The sequence below is a fragment of the Hipposideros armiger genome, unplaced genomic scaffold (assembly GCF_001890085.2).
Source record: "Hipposideros armiger isolate ML-2016 unplaced genomic scaffold, ASM189008v1 scaffold_52, whole genome shotgun sequence".
Lineage (NCBI taxonomy): Eukaryota > Metazoa > Chordata > Mammalia > Chiroptera > Hipposideridae > Hipposideros > Hipposideros armiger.
The window spans coordinates 2,374,432-2,390,252 of record NW_017731402.1 but is presented as its reverse complement, the minus strand read 5'-3'; the positions used below and the strand labels follow the sequence as shown (position 1 = coordinate 2,390,252).

At 38.7% G+C, this 15,821-nt stretch overlaps 1 protein-coding gene across 1 annotated transcript in view; it reads right to left on the bottom strand.

Moving 5' to 3' along the window:
- Nucleotides 1-15,821, bottom strand: part of WDR7 (WD repeat domain 7) — a 320,651-nt gene that overhangs the window by 103,488 nt on the left and 201,342 nt on the right. Inside the window, exon 22 of the mRNA XM_019640631.1 lies at nt 4,293-4,479. Within this exon, the coding sequence (XP_019496176.1) occupies nt 4,293-4,479 (187 nt within the window). The remainder of the gene's footprint in view (nt 1-4,292; nt 4,480-15,821) is intronic.

Sequence of the window (15,821 nt, the reverse complement as noted above, 5' to 3'; positions counted from 1 at the left end):
CTCCGCTCTTAACGTACCATTGTGACCTCAGACAAGTTGTTTACTCTCTCTAACCCTTATTTTTACTTAGTAGCATATTGAGGGCATCGGATCAGATGTTGTTGAAGACAATTTTCTTCTCTAGAATTCAATGACTTTATTAAATGTTTATTGCATGTAAACCACTTCACAGTGGTTGTGAATAAGAAGAAATGCATAATCCAAGGTCCAAGCACTCAGGAAGCTCACTGATATTTAAAATAGACTCTTACTTTCTAGAAGGCATAAAATTCTCAATGAAAATGATTTCGTTAAGTATATTTTTAAAATCTGAAAGTACAATGAAAATTCTGAGTTGAACACTTTTACGTCCTTTTATTGGATTGTTTTAAATTTAGTGCTCAGTTGGTCTTTCGTGGTGTTAGATTTTGAAGACAAGATGGTACGGTGTTAGGAGTGTGGCTTTTGGAGTCAGCGAGACCTGGGTTTGAAGCCCATCTTTTCTACTGAACACAGTGTTACTGTGGACAAGAGGCAACAGACCCGTTTTTCTCTCATCTGCAAAATGAAAAATATAATGGCTACTTCTTGAGCTTCCCTGTACTTAGATGGGAATATCTGTGGTGTGTGTAGCACAGAAACTCATAGGGAGCAAGCATTCAATAAGAGGACTGCATCCCATACCTCTACATAGTGCTAGGTATGTGGCAGGTGCTACAAGCAAGGAAAAAATGCACTAACACTCTTTCTATGAAGGAAAAGGTGAAACCAATGTTCTCTTTGACCCTAATTCTATTCCCCAGAAATAAATGGGAAGGAAATTATGTTAGAGTTTTAGATGGGAGCATCCCACAGTTTAAGTTCTGCAAGAAATTAATGAATAAAATTAGTTAAGAGCAGTCTTTACTTTCGCTCGCCAAGTTTTCAGGTATGATTCAGCATATTTTGGGTGTGCTTCCCCATCTGTCCTGTTGCACGTCTTTCTTTCCCCTCCTCTCCTCATAATCATCCAAATGAAAGATTCATAGGAAACTCTTCCTTGCATACTTCCTGATTACCCAGCTGTCTGTCTCTTCTCATGCTCTGAACGTCCAGACCTTTCGCTCTCCTTCTCACTTCACATCATGCTATCTCCAGGCAGCTCGTATCTTTCCTGTAAGACTGCATGTGCCGTGCAGACAGGCTCTTGTGTGATGTATTAACTCTGCATAACACCTAACACTGCCCCTTCCACATATCAGCTACTCAAGAAATGCTTGCTTAGTTTAGAAACAGTTCGAAATTTGGAAAACTATTTGGATACATTAGAAAATACCTGGTGAGATTTTGATTTCAAAGATGTAAAATTCTAAGACATATTTATAAAATAAATGCATTATTAATTCTGAAAAAATGCTCTATTAATGTTGAGCCATGTACAGCTTTTTGTAGTCCTCCCAAAAGTCATCTCTGACAGAGGAGGTTGCCGTATGGAAGAGGAAGGAAGAAAAACTGTGCTGTAATGTGCATTCTTCAGACTAAGGTAGCAGCCCCCTCCCCAAGAACCCTCCCTCGGAAACTCACAAGAATGAGAATAAAGAGGAAAACACTGTGTCTTTTCTTTTTCAATAAATATGATCTGAAATTTTAAAAAGCACAAGCCAAACGCAAAAGCTTATTCAGAAGGCAGGCTTAACATCACAGTCAGAAGCAAGGCAGCTGAGCTCTGTGATCACGTGCACAGCACATCCGGCACAAAGAGGGGCAGGGAGGCCCGGTAGGGTACCAGGGAGCGAAAGGTGCACACAGCACGCGTCGCTGCTCCTTTTCCTCCCATTTCAGTCCTTCTGCAGTCTGTCCTGGGTGTCATGCGGTAACAGGCCATTTTCAATCTAAATCTTGTTATAGATTAATAAGCAAACATTTTCTTGCTTATTATGCAATTTATCATGATGAAAATTACATTGGACTCCTCAAGGCTAACTGCTGATACATTCATTTATTCAGAGCTGTGTATAGAGAGTCATACTAATCTTCATGACAGAAAAGGATATAATAGCAAGGTGTAAATTACCTACTGAAAAGCTACAGTAGTTGTGTCTGTGGGCATATTACATGTAGGTGAAACATCAGCACATCTTTCTGTTTGCTGATATAAGCTTCATGTAGATTTCTTTAAAAACAAAATATTAAATACTAAACTTAAAATAAAAACCCATCACTTCTCCAAGCCAACAAAATAAGTGTGCCTACTGTTGAAATTGCATTTAGATCAGATTTGAAAATAATGTAAAATATTAGGTCAAAGTAAAATTTTAGACCATCAAAAAATGTTAAAAGCTTCTCAAGATAACCAGGAGAGCTGTGGTAGCAGAAGTCAGCAATGGACTCTTGGGAGGGTGTACAGGGCAGCTGCAGCTGAGGGGGGGTGGGCAAAGGTTGAAATCTGTTCTGGGGCTTTGCACAAAGGCCAGCTGCCTCTTACTACTACCGCAAACTCATGGGCTCACATTACCCCCCAATCCTTAAAGTCAACTGAGAACCTTCTGACCTCCGGTATCCAGAAAGTATCTTGGCTACCAATATGTCGTTCATTCTAGAAATAGGCAGTTCTTGATCTGTTGAACACTAGGACAATGACAATAGTATCACCACCGTACTGCCACCATAGAGGTAACATTCATTTAATCTCTTAATACGCACTAATACTCTTCTAAGCACTTTGCAAATATGAACTCATTTAACAGCAACCTTGTGAGATAGGTACTTTAATTAGCCCCAACTTATAGATGGAGCCAAGGTAGAAAGGTGAGGTAAGTTGCTGAAAGGCATACAGCTAGGGAGACGCAGAGGTGACGTTAGGAAGCATGGCGATGTAAGAGGTGATGGGGAGGACCTGTGTTTTAAATGAATACCCTCCTCCTATCAATCAACCGTGGGACTTGGGGCCAGGAGTGCCCAATCTGAAGACAAAGCCAAGCATTCCAGTACAGCCTTCACTTGTTTCTCTGGTCTCCACTTTCTGAGCATTGAGCAGCCAGCAGAAAGACTATAGCCCAAAGCATGCTGGCACCTAAGAGAGCTGTGGGATGTAAGACAGGCAACCATGAAGAAAAGGGCAGAGAACTCTCGTTTTCTAAAAAAAGATTAACAATAATAAGAGTGAAATTCCTATTGAGAAAACCAAGGAGGTGATAACATTTACATGAAGAGGGGCATCATGGGACAGTTTGACAATTCCCACCACTAGGAATTCACACTCACAACCAGAAAATGTGTTGGGGAGGATGTGGAGAAAATGCAACTCTTGTACATTGCTGGTAGGAAAGTAAAATGGTGCAGCCACTGTGGAAAACAGTGGCTCCTCAAAAATAAGTTAAACATAGAGTTGCCATATGATTCAACAATTCCAGTTTTAGGTATCTACCCAAGAGAAATGAAAATAGGTATTCAAACAAATACCTATACAAGAATGTTTACAGCAGCACTATTCAATAGCCGAAAGGTGGAAGCAACCCAAATGTCCATCAAAAGATAAACGGATAAACAAAACGTGGCATATCTAGAGAATGGAACAGTATTTGACTATACAAAAATAAAGTATCAAAACAACATGAATGAGTCTTGAAAACATGCTAAGTGAAAGAAGCCAGACACAAAAGGTCACATATTGCATAATTCTACTCATATGAAATATTCAGAATAGGCAAATTCATAGAGACAGAAAACATTAGTGATTGCCAGGAACTGGTGGGAGGGGAGAATGTGGAGTGATTGCTTAATGGGTATGGAGTTTCCATTTGGGGTGACCACTACTGGGAACTTGATAGTGGTGATGGTTGCATAACATTGTAAATGCACTTAATGTCACAGAATTATGTGCTTTAAGATGATTACAGTGGTAAATTTCATGTTCGGTGTATTATACCACTAAGAAAAAAATAGACTTCCTCCAGGTCAGGAGGCTGAGTTCTCAAGTCAACACCAATCTCCTACCCCCAACTCCTAGCCATTTGGTTACCAAGTGTTTCCCACTTAAATTACATGTTTATACTATCATTTACACTATCACTATTAGCTAATAATATCTCAAGGCACAATAAACTTAATTTTAAAACTGTGTTACTGATCTATCACTCACGGGTCAATGTTAAATCCCAATGGTGTTAAAATAACAGAAACATACTTCCCTTTCATTGTCCATACCCAAAATTTCATATATTGAGGTATTTGTCTATTTTCCAATTAAAAACACAATTTATCATGGGTAACTGATGACAAAATAAACGAATAAAACAAAACAAAAACCAAATTAACTAGGATTGAGCACATACTTGGCAAGTTGTTTCTCGGCATCAGCACAGAGTTCGAGAAGCCCCATTAGGACAGCAGACACATCCATGTAAGGCTCCCAAACTGTGAAGCCGCGTCCAATCAGATCGATGGCTGTTCTTCGGATAGTACTGTGGGAGGGAAGTTTGGGGCTCGGCGGCTGTAGCAGAAGGAATGTCAGTGCCTTGCCTAAAATTACAAGATAAAAGGCAGAGCAGTAATTTTACTTCTGTGATGTTTTCTTGGAAGTATATTTTCAAACTATAAACCACTTTGGATTTTTTTTTTAACTGAAAGAGGGTTTTGAACAGTGAAACTATAAAAGATGTCGAGTTTACAGTTTGCTCAGCCACATGTCTTAAAGGGTCAATTTGGGTTAAAATATTTTATACCATATTCTAAAGTGTTTTAGTTACATAAAAATCATGTATAAATAAGTATGCATAATTTCATAACACATCAGTGATCCTAAACTTCCAAAGTTTCTCCCTACTAAGTAGTCTGCAAAATGGAGATGGTTTCAAATGATGTAACATGGATTTCTCCACCTTTCTTCTGTGTCTAACAGAGTTCAAACACTTCCCACCAGTGACACGTGTTGTTACAGACAATACTTATCCACAGGGGAGCGGGATGGAGAAGGCAGAACATGGAGTTTGAAAGTCTCCCGTCCTAAGCCTGTACGCCTCTCCGAGTTCCCGTGTTCGGGTTGAGGATGATGATGTGCGGTCAATTCTTCACTCAAGTTTGTTAAATTACAAACAGCTCAATATGATGCTTTACATCTGATGACATGATCTAGATTTTAACTAACATGTACGCTTTATGTTGAAGATAACGCTGACAGTTTGTACACCTGCGCCTAGAGGCTACGGAGCTGCAAAAGCCCATCTACTTCAAAAGGCATGTTGACATTTCAAAAAGAAAAACACAAGGGACTGTGAAGAGCAACCTGCAATTTAGAAGAGGGTTTTGTTTATTTGTTTGTTTGTTTGTTTTTGAGAAGAGACAAAACAATTTATAAACCATAGGACAGTATAGCATACTGGTTAGGGGAGCGCAGGCTTCAGCTTTAAGACAAAGAATTAACCAGAGTTTCTGAACTTATTAAGGGGCAGGTGTAGAAAGGTACCCAGTGAGCCTCCGTTTCCCTGCCTGCAACATGGGGATAACAATAGCTATCTCTTAGGAAGCACCTGAGTGTTAAATGCAGTCAGGGCTTGTTATGAATAATATGTTGAATTTGTCTGTCTTCAAAATTAAGAACATGGCATATAAACGTTAATGCATTCAACAAATAAAAACACTCATTTTATGTTATAACCGATGGTGAAATGAGAATGGATTGAAGTGGAGGCGAAGAAAAGTGAAGGTTATTGTCAAGCCAAGAAGGCAGTCTACATGAGTGGTTCTGAATTTCTTCTGTCATAGAACCCTTTATTAATCTGTTGAAAGCCACCAGTCCTTTCCCCAGTGAACTCCATACACACCCCTATCCACCCCGTCCTGCAGAAAATTATTCAGGAGGCCATGGACCTTGGGTTAACAACACTTACAGCGAATTAAAAAGGTACATACTCATATATAAGGAAAGCCTCCTTGAGAAAACATCCCAATTCTTACTTCATTCATGCATGTATTTGTAAATTTTACTCTCATACTTAGCCATGGAAATTAATATGGAAAACATCAAGTTTTGTGAATCACATAAGTATAAACTCCTTTAAAAAAGCTCTCCCTCTCCTGCCAGAACTTATGTGTCCTTACCACATATACTTTAAAATATAAGCATTTCTGTGCATTTCCCTGTTCCTAAGTTTGTTAGTTCCTTGAGGGTAGGAACTGTGTTTCATATAGCTTTGCATCTCCCAAATCACCAAGCATGGTGTTTTGTATGCTATATGGACCTAAAGTGGAAAATAAATCTGCCTTTTATGGAGCGTACATTTCTAATGTAGCTCCCTGCCCCAGTTTGTCAGTTATCAGATTTAAAACTGTCAAAAAATCTACCACTGTCCTGTGTATTCTTTACTCTAGGAAGCTGCACAGAAACCCCACTGCCCTTCTCTGCTGACACCCTGAAACATCACAGCAATGGCTTCCAATCAAAGGGCTAGGGCTCCCTAGAGGCGTATCCTCGTAAGTACTACTGCAAAGGGGAAGTAAAGTTTCCTAAGTACAATGTTTTATGGTATTTCAATCATCATTGGCCTTAACTGCACTCTCCCATTTCTGTATTCGTGGCAGGTGGGAGCATTTGGGGCATAGCAGGGACCGGGATGGTTCCTCATGGCCTCTGTGGTGGGAACTCTATAGGCAGCTGGCTCACCACTCTATTTTTTCCTGAGAGCAATGATACAGTAAGTGGCCCATTTCTTGGGATTGTCCATCATTTTTCTGACAAAGTGGGAAGGCCAGCATAGGGGATATGATCACTTGTCCTCCAAGGAAATGACAGGAAAGAGAAAATAGTAAGCGTTCTCCAAAAAATGACTGGACCTGTAACAGCCCCCAGGGTGCCCACTGCTCCCCTGCAAAGAGGAATCTACTCTCACAGTGACACGCCCAGGTGAGCAGGAAATACAGGTTCCCTGTAGCATGGCCAGTCCTCCCCTTAAATCACTTCCTGTCTCTCAGTGAGCTTGTAAGTAAAATTCTCCTACGGCACCTCTTCTTCGCTAGGTCAACCCAACGTCTCCGGGTAACACAGGAAAGGTCCCCACAGCTCTGGCAGGACAGTTTTTATAGTTTTGGCAGGCCATGTGTGGGCATCAAGAGAAGCAGAGAGAAAAATGGCCGGTTTCACACACAGATTTTAAATCTCTTAGTAACAGTATGATTGTTTTTTGGAATTATAAAGACATACAAATATTAAAATTCCACATCTGTCTCTGTCAACTTATTCCAAAGAAAACACGTAAGTAATAGAAGATGAAGAGGATTTTGAACTTAAATCTTTTGATTTCTAGCTTTGTTGATTCATAGGATGCTTATGACTTTAAAGCTACTGGCAATGATGACACAGGTGTTCTGAAGGAATAATCCAGAATGCCTCAAGCTTCAAACCTCCTACTCATATATTCTCTCTGAAGATGCTAAGGAACCAACTGTAAAAAAAATGGTTGTATGATAATAAAAAGGGATACATAAACTTATTCTTTTCTGCACTTGTTTCATATTCTCTAATTTAAGGTTGATTTAACTTATAATCCCATATAATGTAGGTACTCTGCAAAATGGACCAAAATGATGAAAAAGCTAAAAGGAAGATAATGATAGTACCTTCCCGATTGGTAGAAAAAGTCTCATGATGAAATTTTATGATTTTGAAGTTTCTCTCTCAGAATTTTTCTTAAGTCTTTGGTACCCCATAAAGGTTGTATTCTAACCTGTATAGGATAGAATCTAATTTTGTACAGAAATACAAATTTACTTATTTTATGCAAATGTCCCATTATTTCACAGTGCTTCCCTGAGTAAGCAAGGTGGAAATGAGGCTAACATCTGCCATCATGATCGACTCCGTGGTAAAGACTCTCCAGGAGCAGTACTGAAAAGTTCAACAAACTGGCCTGACGTTCTTCAAGGCTTTCCATAATTTGGTCCCAATTTATCCATCCAAAGATTCGTGTAATAACTATAGAATATTGCTCTTTGTACTAAGTGCTGGGGAAACAAAAAAGTATAAGACTCAGTTCTTCCCCTCAAGGAAATTCATTCTAGTTCAGGAGATAGGTGAGCAAACAGGTAATTTGAATACATTATGAACAGTGTTATATTTATAAGCACAAGTTATCAAGACAGAACTTAGCAGAAACTCTTAACCCCATCTTTGGGGTATAAGAAGGCTTCCAGGGAAAGACGACCTCTATAGGAAACCTAAAGAATAAGTAGGAATTAGACACTAAAAGGGGAGGGGTATGGGGAGAAAACACTCCAGGTAGAGAGAACAGCATGTCAAAAGACCTGGGAATAAGCGAAAATATAGTAGGGTCAACACATTCCACAAAGTCCAATATGGCTGGAAATCTTGTTGGGAGGAAGGAAAGGGGTTGAGGCAAAGGACGAGGCAGAAGAGGGCAAGGAGGATGAATTACAACAGTGAGGACAGGCTCTTAGAGCCTGATCACAAAGGGCCTCATCTACCTTGCGAAGAGTTTGTTTATTTTGGTGACAATGGGGATGTTTTAATCACTGGAAAGTTTTAATCAAAGGAGAGGTATGATCAGATTTTCATTTTAGAAAATCAATACTTGAGGCTGTCTTGTGATTAGAAAGGGGCAAGCCCTATTGCCTTTTTAATTGTGATCCACTCATCATCCCCAGCCAAATGGATTAATTAGAATCATAGGATTTTTGAATTCAAAGGACTTTAGAAAAATCTGATCTAGTCCCATGTTTTGGATGAGGTAACTGAGAACCATGGAAGGCAGGTGGCTAGCTGCAGGCCTGGTAAGAGTCCAGGCCTCTGTGGTCCAGGCCATAGTAATGAGCAGTACACATCTGTACACACAATGTGCATTTTTACAACCACGTTTTATTCATGGCACTCTACCCAACTAAGGATTCAAAACTGGATCCTTTATGATCAATCTCCCCCTCCTTCTGAATTATGAAATAATTTAAGCTGTAGTTGCCAGTGCCTCCCCCAAACAGAAGAGTAAATAAATATGTGTTGTCTTTTCTCACACAATGAGAAGGCTGCTATCACTGATAGCCATACCACAATCCTATGATTGTCTTGGCTCTAACTTAGTTGCATCCTGGTCACAAAATGGATAATTGCACACCCAGCACTGCATCCGTCTTCCAGGCAGGAAGAGGTAGAAGGCTGAAGGGCAAAAGAACATGTGCCAGTTAAGGCAAGCCCCCTTTTAAAGTCTGATTACATTTCATTGGCAAGAATCATATCATACAACAATTCCCCTAGTTTCAAGGAAAGATGGGAAAGGTCGTTTGTTAGCTGGGTACACAGCCATCATCAACAAAACCTAAGTTTTGTTCACATGGAAGGGGAGAATGGTATTTTGCATAGGTAGCTAGAAATTTCTGCAACATCTTCCCTGCTTACCTTAGAGTGAAATTCTTACTATTAATATAGCAATTATTAGCCATACATTTAACAAACAATGATATAGCATCTTTTGGCATTTATTCTACTGTCTAAAGCTAATTTTATTCTTTTTATTTTATTTTAATACATTTTAAATACATCTGCTAAATGAGTAAGTTCCCTAGGACATATGAAAATTTATAAAGGTACTACTTGTATGTTTGTCATAGGCTTAGCACAGTGCTTTATATTAAGTAAGTACTTAATACATACTGTTGCTTTCACAAATACCAAAAATTACTTTACACTATGTATGCCCAGCACAGTTAACAGAATTATACACAGATCAGAAATTTCCAAGAGCTCACCATACGCTTGTGCTGGCCCACAGCCAGGTTCCAATTCTATGGTGAAATGGTAAAAATATAAACAATGTAATAAGTCTTTTTCATAAAGCTAAATTTATTGAATTTAAAGGAGTGCTTATTGTAAGGTTATGTTCTTACTACTTTTTTGGTACAAGGTTTTTTTTAATAAAATGATAAAGATAGTGGCATTTTTTTTTTTTTTTTTTTAGCTGAGCCATCCCGCCACCTGTTGGCAGCTCACGGCTGCTCAGCTCGGGCTGACTCGAACCGCTGTTGCTCAGAGCTCAAACTCTTGAGCGAGCTCTTAACCAACTAAAATGATAAAGATAGTGGTATTTTCTAATGTTTGTACTCAGCAAAATAAAAAAAATATTAAAATACTGTTAAATACCTTCAAATTTTATTTTTGGAAATTTTACTGGCCCATGATATCAAAAAGTTTGGAAACAACTGCTATTTGCAATGAATTTACTGTCCCAAGGAATGACAAGGGAGCCTTCTCCCACTCTAAGTATCACAACTAGTAAGTCCCATCCCTGGTCACTGGCTCTTAACTGAGACCCAAGAAGCTCCACCTCATTCAGTTTGTTACAGGGAGGAATTCAGCATTATTCAAGTCAATCTGGAGCCATATTCAAGGTCAAGTCAAGGTCTTAAGTGTAATGTACGTGAGTAATACAGATACTGTGGCAGCTCTATAGTGGGAATTCAGCAAGTAGTCCTCCATCACCATCACCCCTGCATGTCTAGTCAGATGTTCAAATGAACTGCCAAAATTCAGACAGCCTCAGAACACTGGAAAACAAAACAAAACAAAACCAAACCCTTTAAAAAGCAGAAAGCACTAAAATCCAGCATTGGATAAATCACAATTAACTTAGACCCTCTGGCAGTTGAGAGACTAATTCTGTTGTCATGCAGTCAAGAGTAATGACAATAGCTCCCACTTTAGTGCTATTTTATCTCAAGCTTTGTGTGTGTGTGTGTGTATGCTCCAACTTCAATCTTACTGTTGCTTTTTTTAAAAGTGGGAAAAAAGAGCAAAGCTGCAAGAAAATATTTACTCTTTGCTGTAACAGCAAAATGCAAAAGATGAAAAAAAGATTGAGACAGACAGCAAAATAAAGTCTATGTAAACCTTGGTAAAAAGCTGACAGTGTTACACTGTGACTAACTTGTTGCTTTTCTTTGTCAAGGTGAATATTGTCCAATCATGAACTGACCAATGGAAAACATCAATTTTAAAAATTTTTGCAGTCTCTGGCTGGTTATGATGACCAGGTCTTTTAAAAGATTAATACATAAGTCATACAATAAACACACACACCACACATACACACACACACACACACACACACACACACACACACACTATTGCTTAGGGAATAATGAATTTGTTTTCTGGAGCATTTATTTATCCTCATCAGAAAGTATAGACTCCCTTTATTAACGCACCCTACACATTTACTGAATGCCTATTATATGAAAACACTTTGCTAACTATAAAGAATAGTTATATATTTCTGTAAGTATCAGGTATCATTTTCAGTACCATTCATTTGATAACAAATAGCACTTTTAGGCTTCTTGTATCGCTGAAAACACACACACACACACACACACACACACACAGAGTCAACTGCAAGTTATATACACTAAGAGAACATTTTTAACGCAAAATCCAACCTTTATTTCCATACAACCACAGATCCTACTAGATATGAACAGGAATCAGGCATACTTCTTTTTTACCCAGTTAATATTTGTGTAAAATTAGCACTAAGTAAGAAACATAACTTTAAAAGTTATATAAAATCAGTGACATTTTTCTCCAGTTTTTTTCCCCCCTCCCATGCTGCTTTCCTTGAAGCATGAAGAACTCATAGGGATCTCTAACGGGCTGTTCTAAGCCCCCTAGCAACCTGTACACCCTGAATGAAGAAGGCACCGGATAACTGAAGAAGCTGAAGGAGGGACATGTGGAAGGCAGTGCATTAGAAGGGGACGGGGGACCTCAATTACGGAGGTGCGAGGGAACTTGGATTTTATGGCAGCCAATGAATGCTTCCAGAAAACCATTTCCACAGAGAGGAATTTTAAGAATTAGCAATTAAAACAGAAGCCAGAGTCAACCCATGGTTATCAAAGGAGAATGAAATTTTCTTACTAGAAATATTACAAAATTATAGCATTTCATAGAATTTTCCCAAGAGTCCTCAGAGATCATTCGCAGTTATGACCGTTGAATGGCTGGTAGGTAGCATACATCATCATTTTCTTGGGCTCTGGTTCGTCCTAGGCCAGTCTACAGGCCTAGTTAAGACAAACTTGTTCCTCATACTTAAAAGGAAGTCATGAATGAAGGAATGGCCACTAACCATCCCTGGCTCTGAAGAGTAGAGAAGGAAAAAAGGTCATATTTAAAAAAATACATTAATTAAGAGCTCAATTACAAGGAAATTCCTGTGGGAGAACATATTATATGCACTTTAAATTAAATGAATTTATGATGATTTATGCCATTACAATGAGTGCAAAATGAATTAATAATGATTGGCCACTTATTTCAAAGAGGAACCAAGTGAATGAAACCTTTTCCCAGTTGCTAACGTCCATAAAAAACCAAGCGGCAGAGTGCCGCCTAGAATTCTATTCCTTTGCTTTATACACATACTTAATTTGATTAAAAATAATTTCAATGCTTGTTTGTTTGGAACAAAAAAACAAGAACTCCTAGACACAGACAATAAATAGTTCAGTGGTTACGGGGCGGGGGGTGGCAGAAGAGGAAAAAGGGATCAAATATATGGCGATGGAAGGAAAACTGACTCTGGGTGGTGAACACACAATGTGATATATAGATGATGTATTATAGAATTGTATACTTGAAACCTATATAATTTTACTAGCCAATGTCACCCAAATAATTCTAATAAGTAAATAAATAAGTAAATAATTCCAATGCAGTGTGCATTATTCATGGGTACGGAAAAATTACTAAACATTTCTATAACTAGATGCTTTGTCTTAATGCAGTTATTAAAAACTGCTTTTGAACTTTTTACATCCTGCATGGCATAAAAAGCTAGTCATTGTTTCTTTTAATAAAAAGCCTAAAATAACTTTGTTAAATTAGAAAATTAATTTGATAAAGATATTTTAAAACTCACTAATCTAACAGTAGCTTAATCAAAATAGTCCTAGTTCAAAGTAACTAGCTGTTTCTTGTCTTACAATCAGAAGGGTATAAAATTCAAAAACTCTTTGATTCAAAGTAGTTTTTTTTCCTGTTCGACTGAGTTTCAAATTAAGTTGTGTCATACAGTGAAATTTAATCTCATTTTGCTTTGGGTAGTTAATATATTTTGGACGGCAGACTAAAATAGGAGATTGTCTTACTTTCCTATGAACAGACAAACAAGAGAATATTACTTAAATCATATAGATAGCCTTTTTCTGCCTGGGGAAGCTGAAAAGTACTGATGGTCGGACAGTCTGGGGTCAGCAATCAAGCAGTAAAATAACAGAAGCAGAAGTTCATGATGTCTATTACACCTTTAACTGAGCGGCCCCAATACTTCTATGTCCTGTTCCCAAAATGTGTAGGATTATTGAATGGCATGAGTGGGAGGGAGGAAGAGATTGGGGAGAGGGAAGGAGACAAGAGGATACTAGAGTTACTTTCAGTTCTAGCTCTAGCATCTGTTAGTTTAAGGATCCTTTTATTCAGTTGGCATCTACTAGTGCCTGCTGTGGACCAGGTACTGTTCTAAGTGCAGGTCAACGAAGCCTGCTCTCATGAAGCTTACATTCTAGTTGGGACATAAAAACCAAGTGAATATATATATATATATATATATATATATATATATATATATATATATATGCCAAAATAGTACTAAGTCCTGTGAAGAAAAATAAAGCAGAATAAGAGTGTAGAAAGTGATAGAGAGGGAAGGACTCTGCAGAAGGTGACATTTAAACAAAGACCCAAGTGACATGAAAGAGAGGCATGTGGGAGAAGCATTCCAGGCTGAGGGGACAGCACAAGAGGCCGTGTGGCAGGAGTGGGCCTGGGACACCTAAGAAACAGCAAGAAGTCCAGTGTGGCAGGTTGGCAGTCAACAGGGGGAGAGTGGAAGGCTATGAAGGCAGAGAGGTAGCCAGGGATGATCAGGCAGGCCTTTTCAACGTGGGGCTTTATTCTAAGGGTTACAAGAAGCTCGTGGAAGTTACATGGAGGAGAGGGCTATGATCTGCTGGCAACTAGAAGGCGGCGGGGTGCTGAGTAGACGGGGGTGGGACTGAGATTAGGGAGGACCACTGGGAGGCTCTTGCAATGGTTCGGGCAAGAGATAATAATGACTTGGACGAAAACAGCAGTGATACAGTAGTGGGAACTGTGAATTCTGAAGTTTTTTTTTCGTTTTTAAATAAAGCAGACAGAATTCATTTAGGGATTGGATATGGATGCATGACAGAAAGAGAAAACTGATTCTAAGACTTTGGGCATGAATGACGGGGTAAACGTTGGTAACATGTACTAAAATGAGAAACAAGAGGAGAGAAGGAGGTTTTTTGTTTTTGACATGGGAGCAGTAATCCAAATTTTAGTGTTGGACATAGCAAACTTGAGATACATATCAAACATATGAAGGCAGATTTCAGATAAGCCGACGGATGTGTACATCTGGAGATTGGTGTAGAAACCAGGGTTAGGATTAAAAATTTAAAAATCCTCCATGTACAGATAGCACTGAAGTCATGGGCCTGGGTGTGACACCTCGATGAAGAGTGCAGGTCCAGAAAAACGTCCACAGGTTGAAAAGAGGAATATCAAGAGCAAGTAAGTATAAGTGGCTAATGAGGTGGGAGAAACAGGAAGACAATGTCACAGAAACCAAGTAGAGAACAGTTTCGAGTCGACATAGCTGCAATCCTAGGCTATGAAGAAAAAGGAACAAGGGCTGAGAACCGCTTATTGGTTTGGCGACGTGTAAGTCACTGGTGACCTTACTGAAAAGGTTTCAGTTGACAGAGAAGCAGACAAGCCTGACTGACACAGATTCAGGAAAGAATGGTAGCCGAAGAAAGAAGGGAAATACAGCGAGAGCATTTAGTACAGAATGGATGCAACTATACTTTGATTTCTTATGACTACTGAATAATTTCATAATATCCATGTAACCTTCTATAGATATAGAATGATGGATGAAATAAATAAGGATCTCTGATTTATTATGTATTTCTCATTAAAAATTAATAAAGTAGTATTCCATGTTCTATGCATAGCTTCTCTCAGCTTTCTCTGGGCCCGATCCTCTCCAGGAACCAACCAATCAGAGTGAGTCTCTGGCCTTCACAGCAGAGGCTGGAACCCTTGAAGATGAAACTCTGCTAACACTGCTGCTTCACTTGTGTCTGATCAGGAATGCATCTTAACCCTGTCTGGTCACCTGTGCACCGTTAAACACTCTGTGAGGGGAACTTTCCAAATGGATTACAGGGTTCTGTCGTACCTCTCCAAAGGAATTGACTTACTACTCAATCAAAGGCTCATACTCAGTCATTTTACCCATTTGCATGACTCTAGGGCTTTTAGAATTTAATTATTAATAAAAAAATACATGAGGTAAAAACAATGACATTCTCCAAGAAATATCACTAATGTGAACCAAAAGTATGGGAAAAAACTGAAATGTTTCATGGTAACTTCATAATTGCCTTTTCACAGCTAATTAAGTTAGTGATCGTTACATAATAAATCTCAAAGTAATGTTATAGGTAGTCCAGTAGAGATTAACATCATATGAAAAATTACTTGATCTCTTTTTTAATAACCACATTAAAACATTCAACTGGAACCAGGGAACTGCTGAATGTTAAACCTTTACAGATATGTAGTCAAAGACAAGACGTTGCCCTCAGTAGACACTAAATATTAAGTAAGTTGTGATATGGAGACGAGAGTGACCATAAGAAAAATCAAGTCAGAATTGTTTTACATGCCGGCAAATGGACAAACACCAACACTCTCACCACAAGCACTCATGTTTCTACACGTTTATATTATGGAGGTGAGTAAAGGGGGGGAAAAAAAAGATGAGCAA